Below are 23,250 nucleotides of genomic sequence, written 5' to 3' on the forward strand. Positions count from 1 at the left end.
CATGAGCAAATACAATAGGCTGCTCTACCCAATTGGTGCCTTTTGCTTTCTTTAACTCTCTCAAAATAAACTTTAATTTCTGTATTTTTTAAACGCTAAATTTGATAATACCCACATTGATCTACTCAAATTGTGCATGTTTGACTGGGTTCATACCCTCAAGATGAGTCATTTGAGTAGCAGGACTGAAAGTAACAGGAGTGTGTTAGCGTAGAATTGTCAAAAAACACATAGGTGAAATTACTTTTGACTTTTCTATGGCCTGCAGAGGATGTGAACCCTGAGACTTGTGGAATATTTTCAGAGGGGGTAATGTGTTATGGTAACAAGACTAAGTAAACATTTCAGGAATAAGACAGGAGTTTAAATTGAAATTTAGAAATTGTGTAAAGAATATACATTTTAAGTATGGTTGGGATAAGGGGTAACACACATATGTAAAGATATTACATTTATAAAGGATATAATTAACCTTTTCCAACTCAATTGTATTTCATGGTAAAGTCAATTTTTAGGAAGCAATAAAAATGTTTCCATTGGTCAAGATCATTTCAATACATATTTTAAATTGTATTTTTTATATATGTATTTAGTTTAAATATGCTTGCAGGACTATATATATATATATATATATATATATATATATATATATATATATATATATATATATGGTCAAGGTTTCTGTGGTTTATCCGTTATACAGTGCTCAATACCGTGGTAGAGCGAAATATACATTTGGTCAGGAAAAAACACAGAGGCTATTTCATCCCTACCAGCCTGTTTCGCAGGTTTCTCTGCTCTGCAGGGGATTTTATACAAAATTTGAAATACCGTATTTCCTTGAATTGCCACCGGGGCGCTAATTAATTTAAAACCTCTTCTCACTCCTGCGCTTACCAAAGGCATGCGGTAGTAAAAGTAAGCATGCGCAAATTATTTTAAAACCTCTTCTCATTCCGGCACTTACCAAAGGCATGCAGTAACAATTTGAGTGTGATGTAAGCTTGGACCTTAAATCCTACTGAATAGCTTTTAATATTCTTAAATCTATGGGATTTCAAATTACCGGTATTGAAATCAGCCTCCTCCATTTTGAAAATGATGACAGGGGAAGTGTCACTCGTGACGTCACGAGTTTAACCAGGCGGTAATACTAAGCATGCGCTAATTATTTTGCGAAGCGAGTTTGACCCGGCAGTAATTCAAGGCAGGCGCATACTATATGCCCTGCGGAAATTCAAGGAAATACGGTATATCAAATATGGATTTCATATAAAATTGTATCTGACGTTTATATATATATATATACATATATATATATATATATATATATATATATATATATATATATATATAGTTACGGTTTACAGAAAGTTTTTATTTATTTATTTATTTATTTATATGTATATATATATATATATATCGTTACAGTTTACAGAAAGTTTTTATAATGCACTTTTACATTTTATTTCCTTTGAATACAAATGTCCCCTATTTAGTGTAAATGCTTATGAATGCATTAGAATTAGCTTGAAAAAACTCATGATTATTATCCTTTAATCAAAGTAAACCAATACCAAACATGCCCCTGATATGAGTAACTGTTTAACCCATATATATATTGGTTGGCTGCAGCAGAATGCAGCGTTTCAGGGAAGGCATCCACATACGCACCATGAAGGCCAAGAGGAAAGTGGAAGAGATTTCCAAAGAGGACGTCAAAACTTTCTTGAAAAAGAACGCCTTTGTTCTCTTCACAGTTGGTGCAGTTGTTGCAGGTATGTACTGTGTCTCTGTGCAAACTAAATATTGAGGTCGCAGTTGACCAATTTATTTTTTTCGCATGCTCATAATATTGCAGTTGGGTTCATATTATCTTAGCCAGGACAACAGAGGTACCTTAGTTCTTGTATACATCACTTTTCGTACGATTGAAACAAAAAGTTTTGCCTAAACCTTACCTTACTTTTTGTTTACCATCACCGTTATGCAAAACAAACTCGTCCATTTGCCCGTGTAATAATTCACAAAATCGAGTTCCCAAACAAAGAAATTAATGTGTTGGTGACTTGGTGACATGAGTATGGCTGCAGAATAATCCCCGTGGGCCCAAGGAAAGTTGTGAGTGCCAGCACTTAGCTTAAAAAGGCGAAAAACACCATTGAATTGAAGAAAAGACTTATAACTGTCACGGTTTTGTGATGGAAGGAGGACTCAAAAGCAAACTTGGAAGAGCAGACACATGGGCTTACTCTAAGCAAGGGTTGTTGAACAGAAGGGTAGTCCAAACAAAGGCAGAGGTAACGGAGAAGTGAGGCAGAAAGCAGGATCAAAAAGTCAGGCAAGGTTCAGTAACAATGGAATCAATATAAACTATGACAAAGGTAGGACATGACTGAATGGCAATGAACTCACAACAAGACTGAAGGACTAGGGAATATACATAGAGAAAGTAATGAGCTAAAATGAGGAATACCTAGTGTGGACGACTTTCCCTGTCGCCGCTCGGGTTCCACTGACCACCCAGGAAGGACATCGCTTTTAGCAGGCTTGACTCTTTTATTTTTCAATAAGGCAGCTGTCTTTTGCGCCGTCGACGCTCCCACTGCTCGCTCCTCCGTGTCTCGCTCTCCGGTCCGCTCTTCAGTCGGCCGCGTTGCCGTCTCTTGTGTCTTGCCACCTGTCGTTCTTGCTCCTTAGTCGCTGTTACCGGCTCTCCTACTCCTCCCGTGATCTCTCCTCCTTCTCCCCTTTTATACATCATGAGGAGATGGGTTAATTGTGTCCCTGAATTAGATTGCGGCGTCGTCGCTCCGCCGTATTCTCCGCCTCCTTGCCGCCATCTTGGGCAGGCCGGCAGCGTGCCCTGTCCTGCCGTCGGCCCGTCGGCTCCGCCTCTCCACACCTAGATTGGCACAGACAGACACTGATAAGGAACACCTGGAGAGGCAGACATGACAATAACAAAGTACAAAAGTGACGTCCACGTTGCTCTACTCTTTCCTCCTCCCTCTCTGCTCATCAGCATCTTCGCCACATGAATCAATAACTCAATCAATCAATCAATCAATCAATCAATGTTTATTTATATAGCCCTAAATCACAAGTGTCTAAAAAGGCTGGACAAGCCACAACGACATCCGTGGTACAGAGCCCACATAAGGGAAAGGAAAAACTCACCCCAGTGGGACGTCGGTGACAATGACTACGAGAAACCTTGTGGGCAACCCCCCCTCTTGGGTAGACCGAAAGCAATGAATGTCGAGCAGGTCTAACATTATATTGTGAAAGTGCAGTCCATAGTGGATCGAATATAACAGTGAAAGTCCAGTCCATAGTGAATCCAATATAGTAGCGAGAGTCCCGTCCATAGTGGAGCCAGCAGGAGACCATGCCAAGTGGATACGGGTCAGCAGCGTAGAGATGTCCCCAACCGATGCACAGGCGAGCGGTCCATCCTGGGTCCCGACTCTGGACAGCCAGCACTTCATCCATGGCCATCGAACTTGTGTCCCCCCGACCCCCCTCCACAAGGGAGAGGGGGGGCAGAGGAGAAAAGAAGAGAAACGGCAGATCAACTGGTCTAAAAAGGGGGTCTATTTAAAGGCTAGAGTATACAAATGAGTTTTAAGATGGGACTTAAATGCTTCTACTGAGGTGGCATCTCGAATTGTTACCGGGAGGGCATTCCAGAGTACTGGAGCCCCAATAGAAAACGCTCTATAGCCCGCAGACTTTTTTTGGGCTCTGGGTATCACTAATACGCCGTAGTTTTTTGAACGCAGATTTCTTGCCGGGACAATACAATCGGCAAGATAGGATGGAGGTAGACCGTGTAGTATTTTATACGGAAGTAGTAAAACCTTTAAGTCACATCTTAAGTGCACAGGAAGCCAGTGCAGGTGAGCCAGTACAGGCGTAATGTGATCAAACTTTCTTGTTGTTGTCAAAAGTCTAGCAGCCGCATTTTGTACCACCTGTAATCGTAGTAGTCGTTTATAACGTAAGACTGATTTTAAAAGTATTTCACATTAATTTCTGTATTCTCTATAGAATTTGATGTGTGCTGTATGTAAGGGATTAATTGGATTTACATGATTTGTTCTTATTGAATTGTTTTATGTTGCAGGTTTGCGCCAAGAAAAATTCCTAGTTTTTGAACCCATTCTCAAACAATGGCAATAAAAGCTATTCTGATTCTGATTCTGGTTTTCCGTAGAATAAGGTCTTTGCCTGACATGTAGGAAAATATTCCTTTCAAAAGCCGAGCTACCACCATATTCATGTTAACCAGCATATTCCCAATATTGTTGTCAGTAATGTTAATAAAACATTCTTTTTTTGCGAGACAAAAAGCTTGAAATTGGCGGTTTTGCACTAAAACCATTGTTTCTAATGGCGGGTGCCATCCATTTAATGACCACCAAAACCCCTGCACAATTTGGATGAAGGATGGGTTAAAAAGTTAAAGTTTAAGTCCCAACGATAGTCACACACACACACTCTTGGTGTGGTGAAATTATTCTCTACATTTGACCCATCCCCATGTTCACACCCTGGGAGGTGAGGGGAGCAGTGAGCAGGGAATCATTAGGTGATTTAACCCCCAATTCCAACCTTTGATGCTGAGTGCCAAGCAGAGAGGTAATGGGTCCCATTTGTACAGTCTTTGGTATGACTCAGACAAGGTCTTTGGTATGACTCAGCCAGGGTTTGAACTCACAACCTTCCAGTCTCAGGGCGGACACTCTAACCACAAGACCACTGAGCATGTCGAACCTGCCCAGGGTGGACAATGATTCAATTCAGTTTTCACCTATGCAGACTGGGACGAAGACTTGCGCCTCCTTTACAAAACAAGTTTCATAATATTTTATACTGTTACCGTACTTACGCCAATCGATCCACAGTGAACTCGATAATATTTAAGTATGTCAGAATAGCAATTATCACGTTTGTTTCCTCCTAACACCACAAATGTAAACCATTACCTGTCTATTTGATGCCAACAAATCCTGCATTGCTTAGCGATCTGAGCAATGAGCATGCAAACATGTGTAAACCTAATTCTGGTGTTTGATACAAGCATATGTCGGTGGTCTGAAGCAAATTTTCAATAATTAGAAAACGATAAGGATTCTTAATTGGAAATCTGCATATGTGCTAGCATGTCTTTTTCCAGAAAATTCTGGTTGATACCAGAATATTGTGTGCATTCAATCTTCTTTCTTCTTCCAGGTATTATTCTGGGATTTGCCTTGCGCCCGTATAAGATGTCTTATCGAGAGGTGAAATACTTCTCTTTCCCGGGAGAATTATTGATGAGAATGCTACAGATGCTTGTCCTACCCTTGCTGATATCCAGTCTAATAACAGGTATGAAACCACACTAACTTCATAAATTTGTTCGTGATTTCTTCCATTTTGTCAGAATCCACACTGTAAAAAAAAAAAAATCTAATTTTTATAGTAACTTACTCTAAATTTGTACTGTAATTTTTCGATTTTTGTTAAATAGTGTATAAAACTGTAGAATTGCAGACATTATTTGTAAATAAACAATCCGCCTGTTATTTAAAGTAATATGCCAGTAATGACAAACTATGTTTATTTCTATTTTTTTTTTTTACAGAAAAATACCAAATGAAGTATACATAGCATTTTCTGTTTTCTTAAATCACTTTCAAATTCATCTGAAATTACACTAATCATCTTTCATTAAGGGCTTCACGGTGGAAGAGGGGTTAGTGCTTCTGCCTCACAATACGAAGTTCCTGCAGTCCTGGGTTCAAATCCAGGCTCGGGATCTTTCTGTGTGGAGTTTGCATGTTCTCCCCGTGAATGCGTGGGTTCCCTCCGGGTACTCCGGCTTCCTCCCACTCCCAAAGACATGCACCTGGGGATAGGTTGATTGGCAACACTAAATTGGCCCTAGTGTGTGAATGTGAGTGTGAATGTTGTCTGTCTATCTGTGTTGGCCCTGCGATGAGGTGGCGACTGTCCAGGGTGTACTCCGCCTTCCGCCCGATTGTAGCTGAGATAGGCGCCGGCGCCCCCCGCGACCCCAAAAGGGAACAAGCGGTAGAAAATGGATGGATCTTTCATTAATTATGTAGCTTGTTATATAAAAGTCTATGTCCATACAGCTTGGAGTCTTGTATTTTATTTTGGTAAAAGGTGGCAACCCTAGATTTTACAAAATTGTATATTTAAAATAAAGAATTAATTTTATGTATCAATTGTAACCAAAAATTCCTTTGCGCCTGTTAAGGGGTACTTGGCTGAAAAAATAATTCACAGGATGTTCGTCACTGAGAAGGTTGACAACCGCTGCAGTAGACGGCCAATGAGAACTGTGCGTGCCATCTTTTTTGAATATACGTTAGTTTGAACAGATGCAAGATATCGCTGCAAGTCAGTATAGGTCCACAAGCAGCGGATATCTAGATTATTTGACATCTGCTTGCCAATGTTCTTGTTTTGAGCGAATCTGAGATTAAGAGATTTCAACAGAGCACAAAAGAACATAAATTGGACCTAGAATAACTTGCAGGCTGTACAAGTGTTGTTTTCACTTCCTGTCTTTAATAGGCTATAATCATTTGGATTTGAATAAATTAAAACACTTTGCATACAAAAACTAAAACACATAATGTTCTTACACTAGTCTGATAAACAGTAAAAGCAGTGATGTAAACAAATTTAAAGGAATAGAAAAATAGTCCATTGGTTTAATGTAACAAAAGCTGCAGGGTGGAATAAAGCACATGCAGTGAAATAGCGAGGCAAGGCAGGTTTACACGAGTCTACGTCTGGATGGAATTTCGATAAAGCAGGTCCACTGCAAAAAGTCAGTGTTCAAAAACAAGAAAGAAATTCAAAAAATGAGGGGTATTTTATTTGAAGTAAGCAAAATTATCTGCCAATAGAACAAGAAAATTCGGCTTGTCAAAACTTTCCAAAACAAGTAAAATGAGCTAACCCTAATGATCCCAAAAATACCTTAAAATAAGTATGTTCTCACTAATAACAAGTGCACTTTTCTTGGTAGAATTTTTTTTTAGACCTTTTTAGTCAATATGTTGAAAAATATTCTTAAATTAAGTAAATGCTCATGCCATTATCTTGACATAATGATATGCGCTCAGCATCATGACTTCTTTGTTCATGCTTGAAGTAAGAAATAATTACTTTAAAAATCAATCAATCAATCAATGTTCATTTATATAGCTCTAAATCACAAGTGTCTCAAAGGGCTGCACAGGCCACAACGACATCCGCGATTCAGCGGCCACATTAGGGCAAGGAAAAACTCACAACCCAGTGGGACATCGATGAGAATGATTATCAGAAACCTTCGAAAGGACCGCAAATGTGGGTACCCCACCCCCCATCTAGGGGAGAACGGATGCAATGTACGTCAAGGGGGTCTGACATAATATTGTAGAAGTCCAGTCCATAGTGGCTCTTAACATAATAGTGAGAGTCCAGTCCATAGTGGGACCAGCAGGAGACGACCCCGAATTAAGACGGGTCAGCAGCGCAGAGATATCCCCAACCCCAAAAATGTAGTTTCATACTTGTGAGTGTTGATGACACAGCTTTGCAACAGTTAATATTCTAGTTTCAAGCATGTTTTACTCAATATAAGTCATAAAATTTCAGCTACAAGCTGTAATATCTTACTGAGATCATTTAGGACCAAAACCCTTAAAAACAAGTAAAACACTCTTAACATAAAATCTGCTTAGTGAAAAGAATTATCTTATCAGACAGAAAATAAGTAAATATCACCCTTATTTGACATATTTAGTCTTACTTCGATTTCACTTTTTGCAGTGTAGTCTCTGCTCATCTATAACCGTTTAACTAAAAAAACGTAAAAAAATGTTTAAGTACCAATGATTGTCACACACTAGGTGTGTTAAAATGTGTTCTCTGCATTTGACCCAGCCCCTTGTTCACCCCCTGGGAGGTGAGGGGAGCAGTGGGTAAGAGCGGTGCCGCGCCCGGGAATCATTTTTGGTGATTTAACCACCAATTCCAACCCTTGATGCTGAGTGCCAAGCAGGGAGGTAATGGGTCCCATTTTTATAGTCCTTGGTATGACTCGGCCAGGGTTTGAAATCACAACCTACCGATGTCAGGGCCATACTTGCCAACGTTGAGACCTCCGAATTCGGGAGATGAGGGGGTTTTGGTAGTTGAGGTAGAGGGGGCGGGGTTGGGAGGGCGGAGTTTGGTGGTAGCGGGGGTGTATATCGTAGCGTCCCGGAAGAGTTAGGGCTACAAGGGATTCTGGGCATTTGTTCTGTTGTGTTTATGTTGTGTTACTGTGCGGATATTCTCCTGAAACATGTTTGTCATTCTTGTTTGGTGTGGGTTCCCAGTGTGGCGCATATTTGTAACAGTGTAAAGTTGTTTATACGACCACCCTCAGTGTGACCTGTATGGCTGTTGAACAAGTATGTCTTGTAGTCACCTATGTGTCCATAGAAGCTGCATACAACATGTGACAGGGCCAGCACCCTGTTTGTATGGAGAAAAAGCGGACGCGTCTACAGGTTGTAGAGGATGCTAAAAGCAATGCTATCATGGCACCCCCTCAATATTGTCCGGGTGAAATTTGGTAGAATGGTTACTCCGGGAGATTCTCGGGAGTGGCACTGAAATTCGTGAGTCTCCCGGGAAAATCAGGAGGGTCGGCAAGTATTGCCAGGGCGGACATTCTAACCATTAGGCCACTGAGTTGGAAACAAAGGGATGCGTGCTTCAGCTGCCTTCAGGTCCTGGTTGGCCCGCTCCATACAGTATGTCTGTTGGCTTAAGAATGATGACTGTATGACAGAGTATCAGATGGATATGCAAAATGACAGATGGACTTGGGACCTCTGTCTGAAACACATTTCATGAGTATGCCACGAAAGCGTAAGTGTTGGGTTATCAAGTGGTCTGCTGTTTTGAGAGCAGAGGTCGGTACAGCTGTTTTACCGTTCGAAGGAGGTAGGTCGTAATTAAGTCCGAGCATGTGAGGCCATGGGCATATGCAGTTAACACCAAGCTTCCTGTCATTTTAAGAATTAAGAAAACTCCATGTAGACAGCACGCCAGAGTGTGATTTGGCATTTGTTGTTTGCTAACTCAAACAGGGCAATTAAAAATTGTTAACGTCTTGTGTAACGGGGCCAGTCAACGTGGCTGCGTCAGGTGTACGTTTCGGTAAGTGTGCTAGGACAGTGGCTGGCGCACTTACCTTTCTGTCGGGTGATGTGGGTTTGCGCCCCTCTTGGAGCGGTGGCAGTAAGGGAAGATTGATACACAACCCGCAGCCGCTACATCAGATCCTAGTCTAAGGGACGGCGTGGCGAAGCTGGGAGAGTGGTCGTGCCAGCAATCTGAGGGTTACTGGTTCAATCAACCACCTTTTACCATCCTAGTCATGTCCGTTGTGTCCTTGAGCAAGACACTTTACCATTGCTCCTGAAGGGGCCTGGTTGGCGCCTTGCATGGCAGCCCCCGCCATCAGTGTGTGAATGGGTGTGTGAATGGGTGAATGTGGAAATAGTGTCAAAGAAGCTTTGAATTCCTTCAAAAGGTAGAAAAGCGCCATACAAGTGTGAACGACTCTTGCCGTCGTCGTGTGGGTTGCATGGACCACTCAGGATGGACACCGCTTTAGCAAAGGTTTGACTCTTTATTTTTCAATAAAGCTGCAGTGTCGGTCAGGTTGCTCTTTCAGCTCTTCCTCCGCTGTCGTCGTCTTCCTCTGTGCTGTTCTCTGTCGCTCTTTTCTTGCTCTCCTGCAGTGCTACGGATGCTCCACCTCTTCTCTCTTGATCTTTCCTCCTTCTCCCCTTTTATACACTGTGAGGAGATAGGCAGATTGTGAGCCGGTGTGTGAGCCATGCACCTGATCTCGATTGCTGCGGCGTCGCTCCCGGCACGCCCCACCTCTTCGTTCCGCCGCATTCTCCGCCTCCTGACCGCTATCTTGAGCAGGGCCAAAGCAGGTCCTGCCCCGCTGTCAGCCCTTCAGCGCCGCCTCTCCACAACAAGCATAACCCATTACCATTAGTCATAGTCAGAGCAATACCAGAAAGACTGGTGATAGACAGGTTCCCCGGTCACACCATCAAAGACCTCTCACTTGTGCAGCCGGAAAAACCTGTCTGAACGTAGAACTTCTGGAAGGCCAACTGGCAGGCATTATTGCACGGACGGAGTGTTCTTGGCTCCAGAAATCCCTGTAACCTAAGGGTTCCTGACACAAATCCAGTCTCCACTATTTTAGTCAATCATTGTGTCTTTGGGCAAGACACTTCACCCACTTTCCTACCAATGCCACCCACACTGGTGTATAAATGTGAATGTTTGGAAGTGGTTGGAGAGGTTGTAGGAACAAATTGGCAGCCACATTTCTGTCAATCTACCCTGCGCTTACAAATGTAGCTTATGTGGTGTGAATGTAAATTGGGTTCCAGTGTAATGCGCTTTGAATCACTAGAAAAAAAATGCTGAATAAATGTAATCCATCCATCATCATTATCATTATCATATGCAGCCTACTTCAAAGCCTGTTTGTGCAAAATAGTGAACTGGCTCAACCCCGCAGGATGTTGAAGTAGATTTGGAATTATAGGAAAGTGTAATGAATTTAATTGCATTTAAGAAATTTTTTTAATACAATAACAGGAGAGATGTGTCACGTTTGACAAAGTTTTGGACCTCCTGCAGTATTAAAGATCCTCTTATCATGTGCAGAGGATGGAAGAGGGGCAGGATATTTCCAGACAAGTGCAGCTATTGATGTGTATTTTTGGTCTTGTCATCCTCATCCTGACAAAAGGGTGACACGGCAGTGCAGCTGGATCAAAAGAGACGTCGGAGACGCTTTACTGAACCAAGAGTTGCTTTTGCAAGCAAGCGTCATTATACAGGACTGCAGTTCCTGGAGGAGGTCAGGTCAAGAAATTGGGGCACCCCTAATTTGAGGAAACTAAATCATCAGTTTTATATTCCTAAGATAAGTCAGGAACGCACATCCTGACCATTAAAAGAGATGTTTGTGTGTAAATGTCTGAAAAACAACTGTTTTAAGTCATAACTGAAATGCTGGCGTTGAGCTAGACAGGTAGTCTCTTCTCAAGGATAGGACTATCACCTTTGCATTACGAAGTCCCAATTAGGGCCTCTTTCCTATGAGATGTGATCCAATCCACCTGCGAATGTCAAATTAAGGGGCCCCTATCTTGTGGGGCGGTATAGCTCGGTTGGTAGAGTGGCCGTGCCAGGAACGTGAGGGTTCCAGGTTCGATCCCCGCTTTCGCCATCCTAGTCACTGCCGTTGTGTCCTTGAGCCAAACCCTTTACCCATCTTCTCCCCGTGCCACCCAAACTGATTAAAATGTAACTTTTATATATATATATATATATATATATATATATACATATATATATATATATATATATATATATATATATATATATATACAGTATACGTATATTGTGACAGACTTCCTGCCGTCCTGGTGTGGGTTACGGGGACACTTGACACACGATGCATCGTAACAGGGTTGACTTTGATGTATTCTTTCAATAAATCTGCTCTCTTCTGGCCCTTTGGTCGCGTCATTTTTCAGTGCGCGCGTACTGCCTGCTTGTCGCCGTTGCACGCCTTTCGGCGTCCGGTGCTTGCGTCCGCTGCGTCATCTCGCTCTTGGTCTCGCTTGTCGCGCTCGTGGTCTGCTTGCCGTGGTTTCCTCCTCCGTGCTTCCTCCTCGGCCGTTCCTCCCTCGCCATTTTTATGTTCTAGCAGCAGATGGAGAGGTTGTGAACAGGTGTGTGGTGTACGCACCTGGTTCAGATTGCCGCTTTCGTGTCGCTCCGCGTGCGTCACGTCTCTCCTCGCCGCCGCATGCCCCGCCTCCTGGCCTCCATGTTGGTCCGGGCCGCTGCTGCTCTCAGCCCGCTGTCGGCCCGTCGGCTACGTCTCTCCACATATATATATATATATATATATATATATATATATATATATATATATATATATATATATATTATGTGCTCAAACTGAAATACCACTTTATACTTAAACTTGGTGGTTTGCTTTCATTAAGATGAATATGAACATTCACTATATGCAAGACATAATATGAGTTAATTCATTAACTTCTCTATATTTTTAAAACTGTTGTAGTTTTCTTTCAGTACTGAGGGCATTTTAGGTCTATTATCTTTTTCCATGTTTGCCGTTAACACAAACTTTGAAACTTTTTCCTGGAAACTATCTCTGACCAGAGGCTTTCAAACAAGTGCCCTGACAAGTCTAACCACCTCATGTGTCAATATCACCCGCAGGCTCATTTAAACCGGCCCGATGGACCAATAACCATTGAGTCAATCTTTTTCACCCCCTCCAGCCAAGATGTTCTAACCCCACAAAACACCCCAAGGACTACTGACCAAGCTTGTTGCTTTGAGTCCCGTTTAAGAAGAAGTGGGGATTGAACCAGGAACCCTTAATTGCTGACAGGGCTGCTGTAGCAACCAAGCCACGCCACCTCAATGTATGATGTTCCTTTCCAGTGATCAGTCCAGGGTGTACCCCACCTTTTGTCCTCAATTTAGCTGGGATAAACTCACTGAACTGAATAAATGGACTTATAAAGTTTGATAAAAAAAATCCTAGTCATTAGAAGGTACTGTACTATAGAAGCCAAATATAGGGTTTTGTATTGTGATTGTACATTAGAGAGTGCTGCAGGAGAAAGTATGTAGTAAGTCAGGGTACAAAAGATGTTGACATACAAGTACATGACATGCAAGTTTTTGTCTGTATTTGGCACAGAGAAAACGTAAACACTGTTGTCGAGAACCTTTGAAATTATGAAGTTATTGGACTTTAGGCACCGTCCTCTTTTGGAGACAAATAAATGTTTTGACAGATTCTTACAAACCCCAAAACCAGTGAAGTTGGTACGTTGTGTAAAATCGTGAATAAAAACAGAGTACAATGATTTGCAAATCCTTTTCAACTTATATTAAATTGAGTATACTGCAAAGACAATATATTAAACGTTCGAACTGGAAAACGTTGTTATTTTTTGCAAATATTAGCTCATTTGGAATTTAATGCCTGCAACATGTTTCAAAAAAGCTGGCACAAGTGACAAAAAAGACTGAGAAAGTTGAGGAATGCTCATCAAATACTTATTTAGAAAATCCCACGGGTGAACAGGCTAATTGGGAACAGGTGGGTGCCATGATTGGGTATAAAAGCAGCTTCCATGAAATGCTCAGTCATTCACAAAACAAGGATGTGGCGAGGGTCACCACTTTGTGAACAAATGCATGAGCAAATTGTCGAACAGTTTAAGAACACCATTTCTCAAAGAGCTGTTGCAAGGAATTTAGGGATTTCACCATCTACGGTCCGTAATATCATCAAAGGGTTCAGAAAATCTGGAGAAATAACTGCACGGAAGCGATGATATTACGGCCCTTCGATCCCTCAGGCGGTACTGCATCAAAAAGCGACATCAGTGTGTAAAGGATATCACCACCAACAACAGTTGGTCACTACATCTGTAAGTGCCAGTTAAAACTCTACTATGCAAAGCGAAAACCATTTATCAACAACACCCAGAAACGTCGCCGGCTTCAGTGGGCACGAGCTCACCTAAGATGGACTGATGCAAAGTGGAAAAAGGTTCTGCGGTCTGGCGAGTCCACATTCAAATTTTTGGGGGAAACCGTGGACGTCCTCGGGAACAAAGAGGAAAGGAACTATCCGGATTTTGGAAGCCGTGGACGTCCTCTGGAACAAAGAGGAAAGGAACTATCCGGATTGTTCTAGGCGCAAAGTTTAAAATCCAGTATCTGTGATTGTATGGGGGTGTATTAGTCCCCAAGGCATTGGTAACTTACACATCTGTGAAGGCACCATTAATGCTGAAAGGTACATACAGGTTTTGGAGCAACATATATTGCCATCCAAGCAAGGGTATCATGGATGCCCCTGCTTATTTCAGCAAGACAATGCCAAGCCATATGTTACAACAGCGTGGCTTCATATTAAAAGAGTGCGGGTACTAGACTGGCCTGCCTGTAGTCCAGACCTGTCTCCGATTGAAAATGTGTGGTGCAATATGAAGCCTAAAATATCCCAACGGAGACCCTGGACTTTTGAACAACTTATACATCAAGCAAGAATGGGAAAGAATTCCCCCTGAAAAGCTTCAAAAATTGTCTTATTGTGTTTGAAGTTTTCATATGTCCATATTTTTACAGATAAAGACAACTGTTTTTTTCTTCCTCTGTCCATTAGGAATGGCCGCTTTGGACAGCAAAGCCTCAGGGAAGATGGGCATGAGAGCTGTGATTTACTACATGACCACTACTTTCATCGCAGTCTTCATTGGCATTCTTGTTGTCCTCATCATCCACCCAGGAAAGGGGTCTAAAGATGAATTTGGAAAACAGCAGAAAATTGAGCAAGTCAGTCCTGCAGATGCGTTTTTAGATCTGATCAGGTACCTGACAATTGTGTGTGAAAGTAACATAGTGGGTGTATGGGGAATACACTATTACTTGTATCATGACTAGTAATTGCATCGCTGAATGAATTCTCGTTTCAGAAATATGTTTCCTCCAAACCTGGTCCAAGCTTGCACACAACAGGTGAGCCACATAATTAATGTCAAGTGTGTCCATTCTATTTTCTATAAATTGGGACGGTGTGACTCAGATGGAAGGGTGCAACTCACACTGGTATATGAATGTGAAATAATGTTTGGTGGAGGTTGGAGGGGCCGTGGACGTAATTTGGTAGCCATACCTCTGCCGGTCTACCACAGGGCAGTTGTGGCTACAAATGTAGCTTACCACCATAAAGTGTGAAGATGGAGTGAATGAATCCTGGATTTTGTGTTCTCTCTGATGCACTTTGGGTGTCTAGAAAAGTGCTGTATAAATATAGTCTAGACCAGGGGTCGGCAACCTAAAATGTTGAAAGAGCCATATTGGACCAAAAATACAAAAACAAATATGTCTGGAGCCGCAAAACAATAAAAGCCATATCACTTTCAGATAGTGAGTCATTGGATATAAATTGAATTAAGAGGACTTAAAGGAAACCAAATGTGCTCAAATATACCTACAAATGAGGCACAATGATGTAATATGTACATATAGCTAGCCTAAATAGCATGTTAGCATCAATTAGCTTGCAGTCATGCAGTAACCAAATATGCCTTATTAGCACTCCACACAAGTCAATAACATCAACAAAACACACCTTTGTGCATATATGCACAAATTTAAAAGTTTGGTGGACAAAATGAGACAGAAAAAGAAGTGGCATAAAACATGTCTTAAAACAGGGGTCTGGAACCTTTTTGGCCGAGAGAGCCATGAAAGCCAAATATTTTAAAATGTATTTCCGTGAGAGCCGTATAATATTTTTTAACACTGAATAAAATTAACTGCGTGCATTTGTAAGTAAGACTAACATTTTTAGAGAATAATAAGTATTTTATTCTTTTTAATAACGTTGTTATTGGGGTAGTACATCTTGGATGATAGAGTGGCCGTGCCAGCAACTTGATGGTTCCAGGTTCAATCCCCGATTCCGCCATCCTAGTCACTGCCGTTGTGTCCTTGGGCAAGACACTTTACCCACCTGCTCCCAGTTCCACCCAAACTGGTTTAAATGTAACTTAGATATTGGGTTTCACAATGTGAAGCGCTTTGAGTCACTAGAGAAAAAGTGCTATATATACTGTATATAATTCACTTCACAATATAATTCACTTATTCTAAAGCTAACCAACAATAAATAAAATACTTCTTACCATTAATGCGACTTCTTGAACGGGTGCGATAGAAAATAGATGGTTGGATTAAAATGCATGAGGATGTCTTATCTTTTGAACGTTATTTTTAACACTGTGATTATCAGCGGAATTATTCATTACTTATCATGTTAAGCAATGTCAGCTAAGATTTATCTGAGAGCCAGATGCAATCATCAAAAGAGCCGCATCTGGCTCTAGAGCCATAGGTTCCCTACCCCTGTCTTAGAAAGTCGGAGAAAGTTGTACATGTAAACAAACTACGCTGAGTTCAAGAACCGCCAAAATTAGTAGGACAAAACGGCACTCGCCAAATACTCGAATCAGTGAAGCATGTTTAATATAAACAGTGTGATTTATAACAATTAGGGAGGTTTGGGTCATGTTTGTCCTCCTGCAGAGACCATAGTAAAACAAAAAATATATATTTTATATGTTTTTTCCCCTCATCTTTTTTCATTTTTCATACATTTTTGAAAAAGCTCCACAGAGCCACTAGGGCGGCGCTAAAGATAGAGCCGCGGGTTGCCGACCCCCGGTCTCCTGTCCAAAGGCAAAACCTAGTATCAATCAATCAATCAATGTTTACTTATATAGCCCTAAATCACTAGTGTCTCAAAGGGCTGCACAAACCACAACACAAACCACTACGACATCCTCGGTAGGCCCACATAAGGGCAAGGTGTAGTAACTAGTATAGTAACTCACTTCTAGCTGATTTTGAGAAAACAAAGGAAAACCAATCTATCTTGATGCTGTCTCACAAAGATCTACAAAGTCATCAAACGTATAGATGTTTTCTTGAGCTTTTATTTTACAAAGATCTACAAAGTCATCAAACGTATAGATGTTTTCTTGAGCTTTCATTTTCTTGCCGATTGAGCCATGGATTGAATCTGCTCTCATGAACGTGTGCCCTTTCTCCAGATATTTTATCACAATATCGGGTGGGCCCCATTCTGCGTTTGCACAGCGTCCAGTTTTTATTTTGACCTCCACAGTTATCTGCCCAAAAGAGTATGCAAGGGGAAGAATCAAGAACAATACATTTAATGAAGGTGCTTGCAACGTCCTGGGCCAATCTTCCAAATATCCCCTCGTGCCATAATATCACATAATCAGGTTGACCGTCGGCCCCCATTCGTGCAAATGTCTTATTAAAGACAATAAGGCGACTGACAAAGAAGCTCCGATTGGTCCCTTGAGACACTAGGTTTTTCTGTTGTATCTACGTGGTTATGTGGTAGTTGCTAGGTCCTGCCATGCGCGTATCAGCTTACTTACGGAACAAATTACAATATCGCATACACTAATGTAAAGCATATCACCTAGGAACTCCAAAATTATTATCAGCTCAGTTTTGACCAAAACTGAATGCCTTTGGACGGGAGCGGTCTAGACTGACCATAGGTCCTCTTTTCCTCGGATAGTTCCTCTTTTGCGGGGCTGTCCGGGCGGAGTTTCTTAAATGCCTCAAATGTCCAGCATTTAGAGTTAGGGTTGCGTGTATTTTCAATGTACGTCCAAGATTAAGAAGGGGTTGAAAACAAAACAAATTGTGTAGGTGAGCGCACGCATCAGCATTCGTGAGTGAGGGGTAGAGACACAGAGACAGAGAGAGCGGGGGAGTGGATTGATTGAAACTTTTATTAGTAGATTGCACAGTACAGTACATATTCCGTACAATTGACCACTAAATGGTAACACCCGAATAAGTTTTTCAACTTGTTTAAGTCGGGGTCCACGTTAATCAATTCATGGTGCAAATATATACAAACGTAGTATCAGCACAATACAGTCATCATACAAGTTCATCATCAGAGTATATACATTGAATTATTTACAATCCGGGGGTTGGGATGAGGAGGAAGGTGTGGGGTTGGTTAGGTTAGGTTGCTGTATCAGCATATTTCAGTCATCAACAATTATATCATCTGGGAAATGGACATTGAAACAGTGTAGGTCTGACTTGGTAGGATATGTACAGCGAGCAGAGAACATAGTGAGCTCAGAAAGCATAAGAACAAGTATTTACATTAGAACAGTGGTTTTTAACCTTGTTGGAGGTACGGAACCCCACCAGTTTCATATGCGCATCGACCGAACCCTTCTTTAGTGAAAAATTCAAATTTTTTCAAATTCAAGACAAAGTTATATGATCTTTTACTGGTGCACAACCGTGCATGAACATCACCTTGTTCAAAGAACAAAACCAACACAGTTTATGAACTCGGAACAAATTACACAGCTGCAAATCAGTTTGGGTTCTTCTGTTGCCGTACCCCTAATAGGCCGATAGGGAGAAGTTTTTATGTACACGACGAGTCGGGTGTGGCTTTAGTGGAGGCTCCACCGAACCCCTGAGGCCGACTCACCGAACCCCTAGGGTTCGATCGAACCCTGGTTAAGAACCACTGCATTAGAAATACATTTGATTATTTACATTTGATTATTTACAATCCGGGGAGGTGGGATGTGGAGGGGGGAGGGTATTAGTAAAGGGTTGAAGTTGCCTGGAGGTGTTGTTTTAGAGCGGTTTTGTAGGAGGATAGAGATGCACTTACATTTACACCTGTTGGGAGTGCATTCCACATTGATGTGGCATAGAAAGAGAATGAGTTAAGACCTTCGTTAGATCGGAATCTGGGTTTAACGTGGTTTGTGGAGCTTCCCCTGGTGTTGTGGTTATGGCGGTCATTTACGTAATGGAAGTAGTTTGACATGTACTTCGGTATCAGGGAGGTGTAGCGGATTTTATTGACTAAGCTCAGTGCAAGTTGTTTTACTCTGTCCTCCACCCTGAGCCAGCCCACTTTGGAGAAGTGGGTAGGAGTGAGGTGTGATCTGGGGTGGAGGTCTAGAAGTAACCGGACTAGCTTGTTCTGGGATGTTTGGAGTCTAGGTTTGAGGGCTTTGGAGGTGCTGGGGTACCAGGAGGTGCAAGCGTAATCGAAAAAGGGTTGAATGAGAATCCCCGCTAGAATCTTCAAGGTGCTTTTGTTGACCAGAGAGGAGATTCTGTAGAGAAATCTTGTCAGTTGGTTCACATTTTTGATTACCTCAGTTGCCATTTTATCACAGGAAAGATTGGCCTCTGGAAGGGAACCTTGGTAGGTGATCTCATCTTTCCTGCTGATAACAATGTGACCCACTTTAATAGTGAAGTCACTGACTTTCTTAAGGTTGATTTGGGACCCAAATAGGATGGATTCCATTTTAAAAAACATAGTTTTGTTTGACAAAAAAGGGCGGGAAACAAACAAATGAAAAAAACAACATAAAAAAAACTAAAACATTTTGAAATGTGGGATGGATGTGAAGTTGATATTGACTCCAGAGATTTAAATGTAAATATAAAATGTATGTATGCCCCAGCACAGTGGTTCTCCACCTTTTTTCAGTGATGTACCTCCTGTGAACATTTTTTTAATTCAAGTACCCCCTAATCAGAGCAAAGCATTTTGGGTTGTAAAAAAGAGATAAAGAAGTAAAATACAGCACTATGTCATCAGTTTCTGATTTATTAAATTGTATACCAGTGCAAAATATTGCTAATTTGTAGTAGTCTTTCTTGAACTATTTGGAAAAAAAAGATATAAAAATAACTAAAACTTGTTGAAAAATAAACAAGTGATTCAATTTATAAATAAAGATTTCTACACATAGAAGTAATCATAAATAAATAAATATATTTCATTTTTTATTTATCTCATTCATTGATGTGCATTTAGAACGATAGATAATTATATCACAATTATACAATTTAAATTCACACAATTCCTGAGAAGGAGCAGGATGAAGAAAATCTTATAATTTCCTGCCCCCTTTGACATAGTACATTATCTTACTTCATGAATATCATTTAAGCCGACACATATATCCAAATGTAATGAAACAATCAAAAACAAAAAAACACAAGAAAAACACAACAAGTGCAAAACTTCATAAAGTACAAACCGAACCAAGAAAATAATAGTAATAATGTAATATACACCTCACGGAATGATACAGAGCAAATACAAAATCAGACAAAAAATAAGTAAAATAATAAATAAAAAACAAAATGTAAACACTTATGGCTGTCCATATGATCTTATTGTTCTATCTTTATATATTTTTTTCAATTGGAATATATTTTTACAGTTTTTTATCTCATTGTAAAGAGAATTCCACAATTTTACCCCCACCACTGATGTACACATTTGTTTTGAAGTTGTCCTTGAATATTGTTGTTTGAAATTACCTTTTCTTCTATGCTCTGTATTCTCAGAAGTGATGACAAACATTTTTTGTAAATTTGCTGGTAATGTTTTACTTCTAGCCTTAAATATGACACACAATGTTTGTAGCTTTACTAAACTTAAAGTGCCCTCTTTGGGGATTGTAATAGAGATCCATCTGGATTCATGAACTTAATCCTAAACATTTCTTCAGAAAAAAAGAAATCTTTAACATCAATATTTATGGAACATGTCCACAAAAAATCTAGCTGTCAACACTGAATATTGCATTGTTGCATTTTTTTTTCACAGTTTATGAACTTACATTCATATTTTGTTGAAGTATTATTCAATAAATATATTTATAAAGGATTTTTGAATTGTTGCTATTTTTAGAATATTTAAAAAAAATCTCACGTACCCCTTGGCATACCTTTAAGTACCCCCAGGGGTACGTGTACCCCCATTTGAGAACCACTGCCCAAGCAAAACACTTTTTACACTTTTAAATAAATACACCTACAACTTATTAAATAAAAACATAGAAAAAACTACCAGCAGCGGTAAAGTTTAGATCCATGAAGGAAAGAAGAAAGTGAATGAATGTTTATAACTGAATAAATTCACATATGCACACAAATGTGTTTTCTTTTTCTATTATTATTTTTTTATTAATTAAGGAACGTTTATGACAACCAGTTTCTAAAACACAATATAGAATGTGAGATATAATAGGATAATGCATACGTTTATCATTTGTTTTCAAAACGCTTAAAAAAAAGTTGGACCCCATTTATATGACTTGATGGGGTTCATGGGACCCCATTTGGAAAGTTCCTAGCGCCAACACTGCTGTCGACAGAAGACAAAAAATGCTTTATTTAAATAAATATATTATTTATAAAGCAAGTTCGAGTATCATTGGCAAATTTTCACCCGCCTTGGCACGCATATACAGTATGTGTCCTCTTTTTGGGATTTCACAATATGGTCAGCCTAATATAGTCAATCAATCAATCAATCAATGTTTACTTATATAGCCCTAAATCACTAGTGTCTCAAAGGGCTGCACAAACCACCACGACATCCTCGGTAGGCCCACATAAGGGCAAGGAAAACTCACACCCAGTGGGACGTCGGTGACAATAATGACTATGAGAACCTTAGAGAGGAGGAAAGCAATGGATGTCGAGCGGGTCTAACATGATACTGTGAAAGTTCAATCCACAATGGATCCAACACAGTCGCGAGAGTCCAGTCCAAAGCGGATCCAACACAGCAGCGAGAGTCCCGTTCACAGCAGAGCCAGCAGGAAACCATCCCAAGCGGAGGCGGATCAGCAGCGCAGAGATGTCCCCAGCCGATACACAGGCAAGCAGTACATGGCCACCGGATCGGACCGGACCCCCTCCACAAGGGAGAGTGGGACATAGAAGAAAAAGAAAAGAAACGGCAGATCAACTGGTCTAAAAAGGGAGTCTATTTAAAGGCTAGAGTATACAAATGAGTTTTAAGGTGAGACTTAAATGCTTCTACTGAGGTGGCATCTCGAACTGTTACCGGGAGGGCATTCCAGAGTACTGGAGCCCGAACGGAAAACGCTCTATAGCCCGCAGACTTTTTTTGGGCTTTGGGAATCACTAACAAGCCGGAGTCCTTTGAACGCAGATTTCTTGCCGGGACATATGGTACAATACAATCGGCAAGATAGGATGGAGCTAGACCGTGTAGTATTTTATACGTAAGTAGTAAAACCTTAAAGTCACATCTTAAGTGCACAGGAAGCCAGTGCAGGTGAGCCAGTACAGGCGTAATGTGATCAAACTTTCTTGTTCTTGTCAAAAGTCTAGCAGCCGCATTTTGTACCAACTGTAATCTTTTAATGCTAGACATGGGGAGACCCGAAAATAATACGTTACAGTAGTCGAGGCGAGACGTAACAAACGCATGGATAATGATCTCAGCGTTTTTAGTGGACAGAATGGAGCGAATTTTAGCGATATTACGGAGATGAAAGAAGGCCGTTTTAGTAACGCTTTTAATGTGTGCCTCAAAGGAGAGAGTTGGGTCGAAGATAATACCCAGATTCTTTACCGTGTCGCCTTGTTTAATTGTTTGGTTGTCAAATGTTAGAGTTGTATTATTAAATAGAGTTCGGTGTCTAGCAGGACCGATAATCAGCATTTCCGTTTTTTTGGCATTAAGTTGCAAAAAGTTAGCGGACATCCATTGTTTGATTTCATTAAGACACGCCTCCAGCTGTCTACAATCCGGCGTGTTGGTCAGCTTTAGGGGCATGTAGAGTTGGGTGTCATCAGCATAACAGTGAAAGCTAACACCGTATTTGCGTATAATGTCACCTAGCGGCAGCATGTAGATGCTGAAGAGTGCAGGGCCAAGGACCAAACCCTGGGGAACTCCACACGTTACCTTAACGTAGTCCGAGGTCACATTGTTATGGGAGACACACTGCATCCTATCAGTAAGATAAGAGTTAGTCCATTATTATAACCTTATTGTCCAGCACAGGGGCTTCACGGTGGAAGAGGGGTTAGTGCGTCTGCCTCACAATACGAAGGTCCTGCAGTCCTGGGTTCAAATCCAGGCTCGGGATCTTTCTGTGTGGAGTTGCATATTCTCCCCGTGAATGCGTGGGTTCCCTACGGGTACTTCGGCTTCCTCCCACTTCCAAAGACATGCACCTGGGGATAGGTTGATTGGCAACACTAAATTGGCCCTAGTGTGTGAATGTGAGTGTGAATGTTGTCTGTCTATCTGTGTTGGCCCTGCGATGAGGCGGCGACTTGTCCAGGGTGTACCCCGCCTTCCGCCCGATTGTAGCTTACATAGGCGCCAGCGCCCCCCGCGACCCCAAAAGGGAATAAGCGGTAGAAAATGGATGGATGGATGGATGTCCAGCGCAGCTCTATCAGGGCCCCTCTAATGTTGACAACATTGGCACTTACTTCATAGTTCTGGACTTTAAAACTATGCTTGCAGATAAAATCCCTCCAAAAATAGACAGTATTAAAACATGTTTAAACTTAATAGCACATGAATATGCAGAATGTATGCCGATCGTCAGAGGGCGCAAAGTGATTTATCAAAGCTGAAACTGCTCTGCAGGATTTATTTTGTGTCTTTGTTCAGCTCATCTGAAATCTACTTGCAAACTAAGA

The 23,250-nt window shown here is 41.1% G+C and overlaps 1 protein-coding gene across 1 annotated transcript in view; it reads left to right on the forward strand.

The window, feature by feature from the left end:
• Positions 1-1,639: 1,639 nt before the first annotated feature.
• LOC133536343 (excitatory amino acid transporter 1-like) overlaps positions 1,640-23,250 on the forward strand; it is a 42,084-nt gene continuing 20,473 nt past the window's right edge. Inside the window, exons 1-4 of the mRNA XM_061876793.1 lie at positions 1,640-1,778; positions 5,239-5,376; positions 14,327-14,531; positions 14,637-14,679. Of these exons, the coding sequence (XP_061732777.1) occupies positions 1,640-1,778; positions 5,239-5,376; positions 14,327-14,531; positions 14,637-14,679 (525 nt within the window). The remainder of the gene's footprint in view (positions 1,779-5,238; positions 5,377-14,326; positions 14,532-14,636; positions 14,680-23,250) is intronic.

Source organism: Nerophis ophidion, linkage group LG17 (genome assembly GCF_033978795.1).
Source record: "Nerophis ophidion isolate RoL-2023_Sa linkage group LG17, RoL_Noph_v1.0, whole genome shotgun sequence".
NCBI lineage: Eukaryota > Metazoa > Chordata > Actinopteri > Syngnathiformes > Syngnathidae > Nerophis > Nerophis ophidion.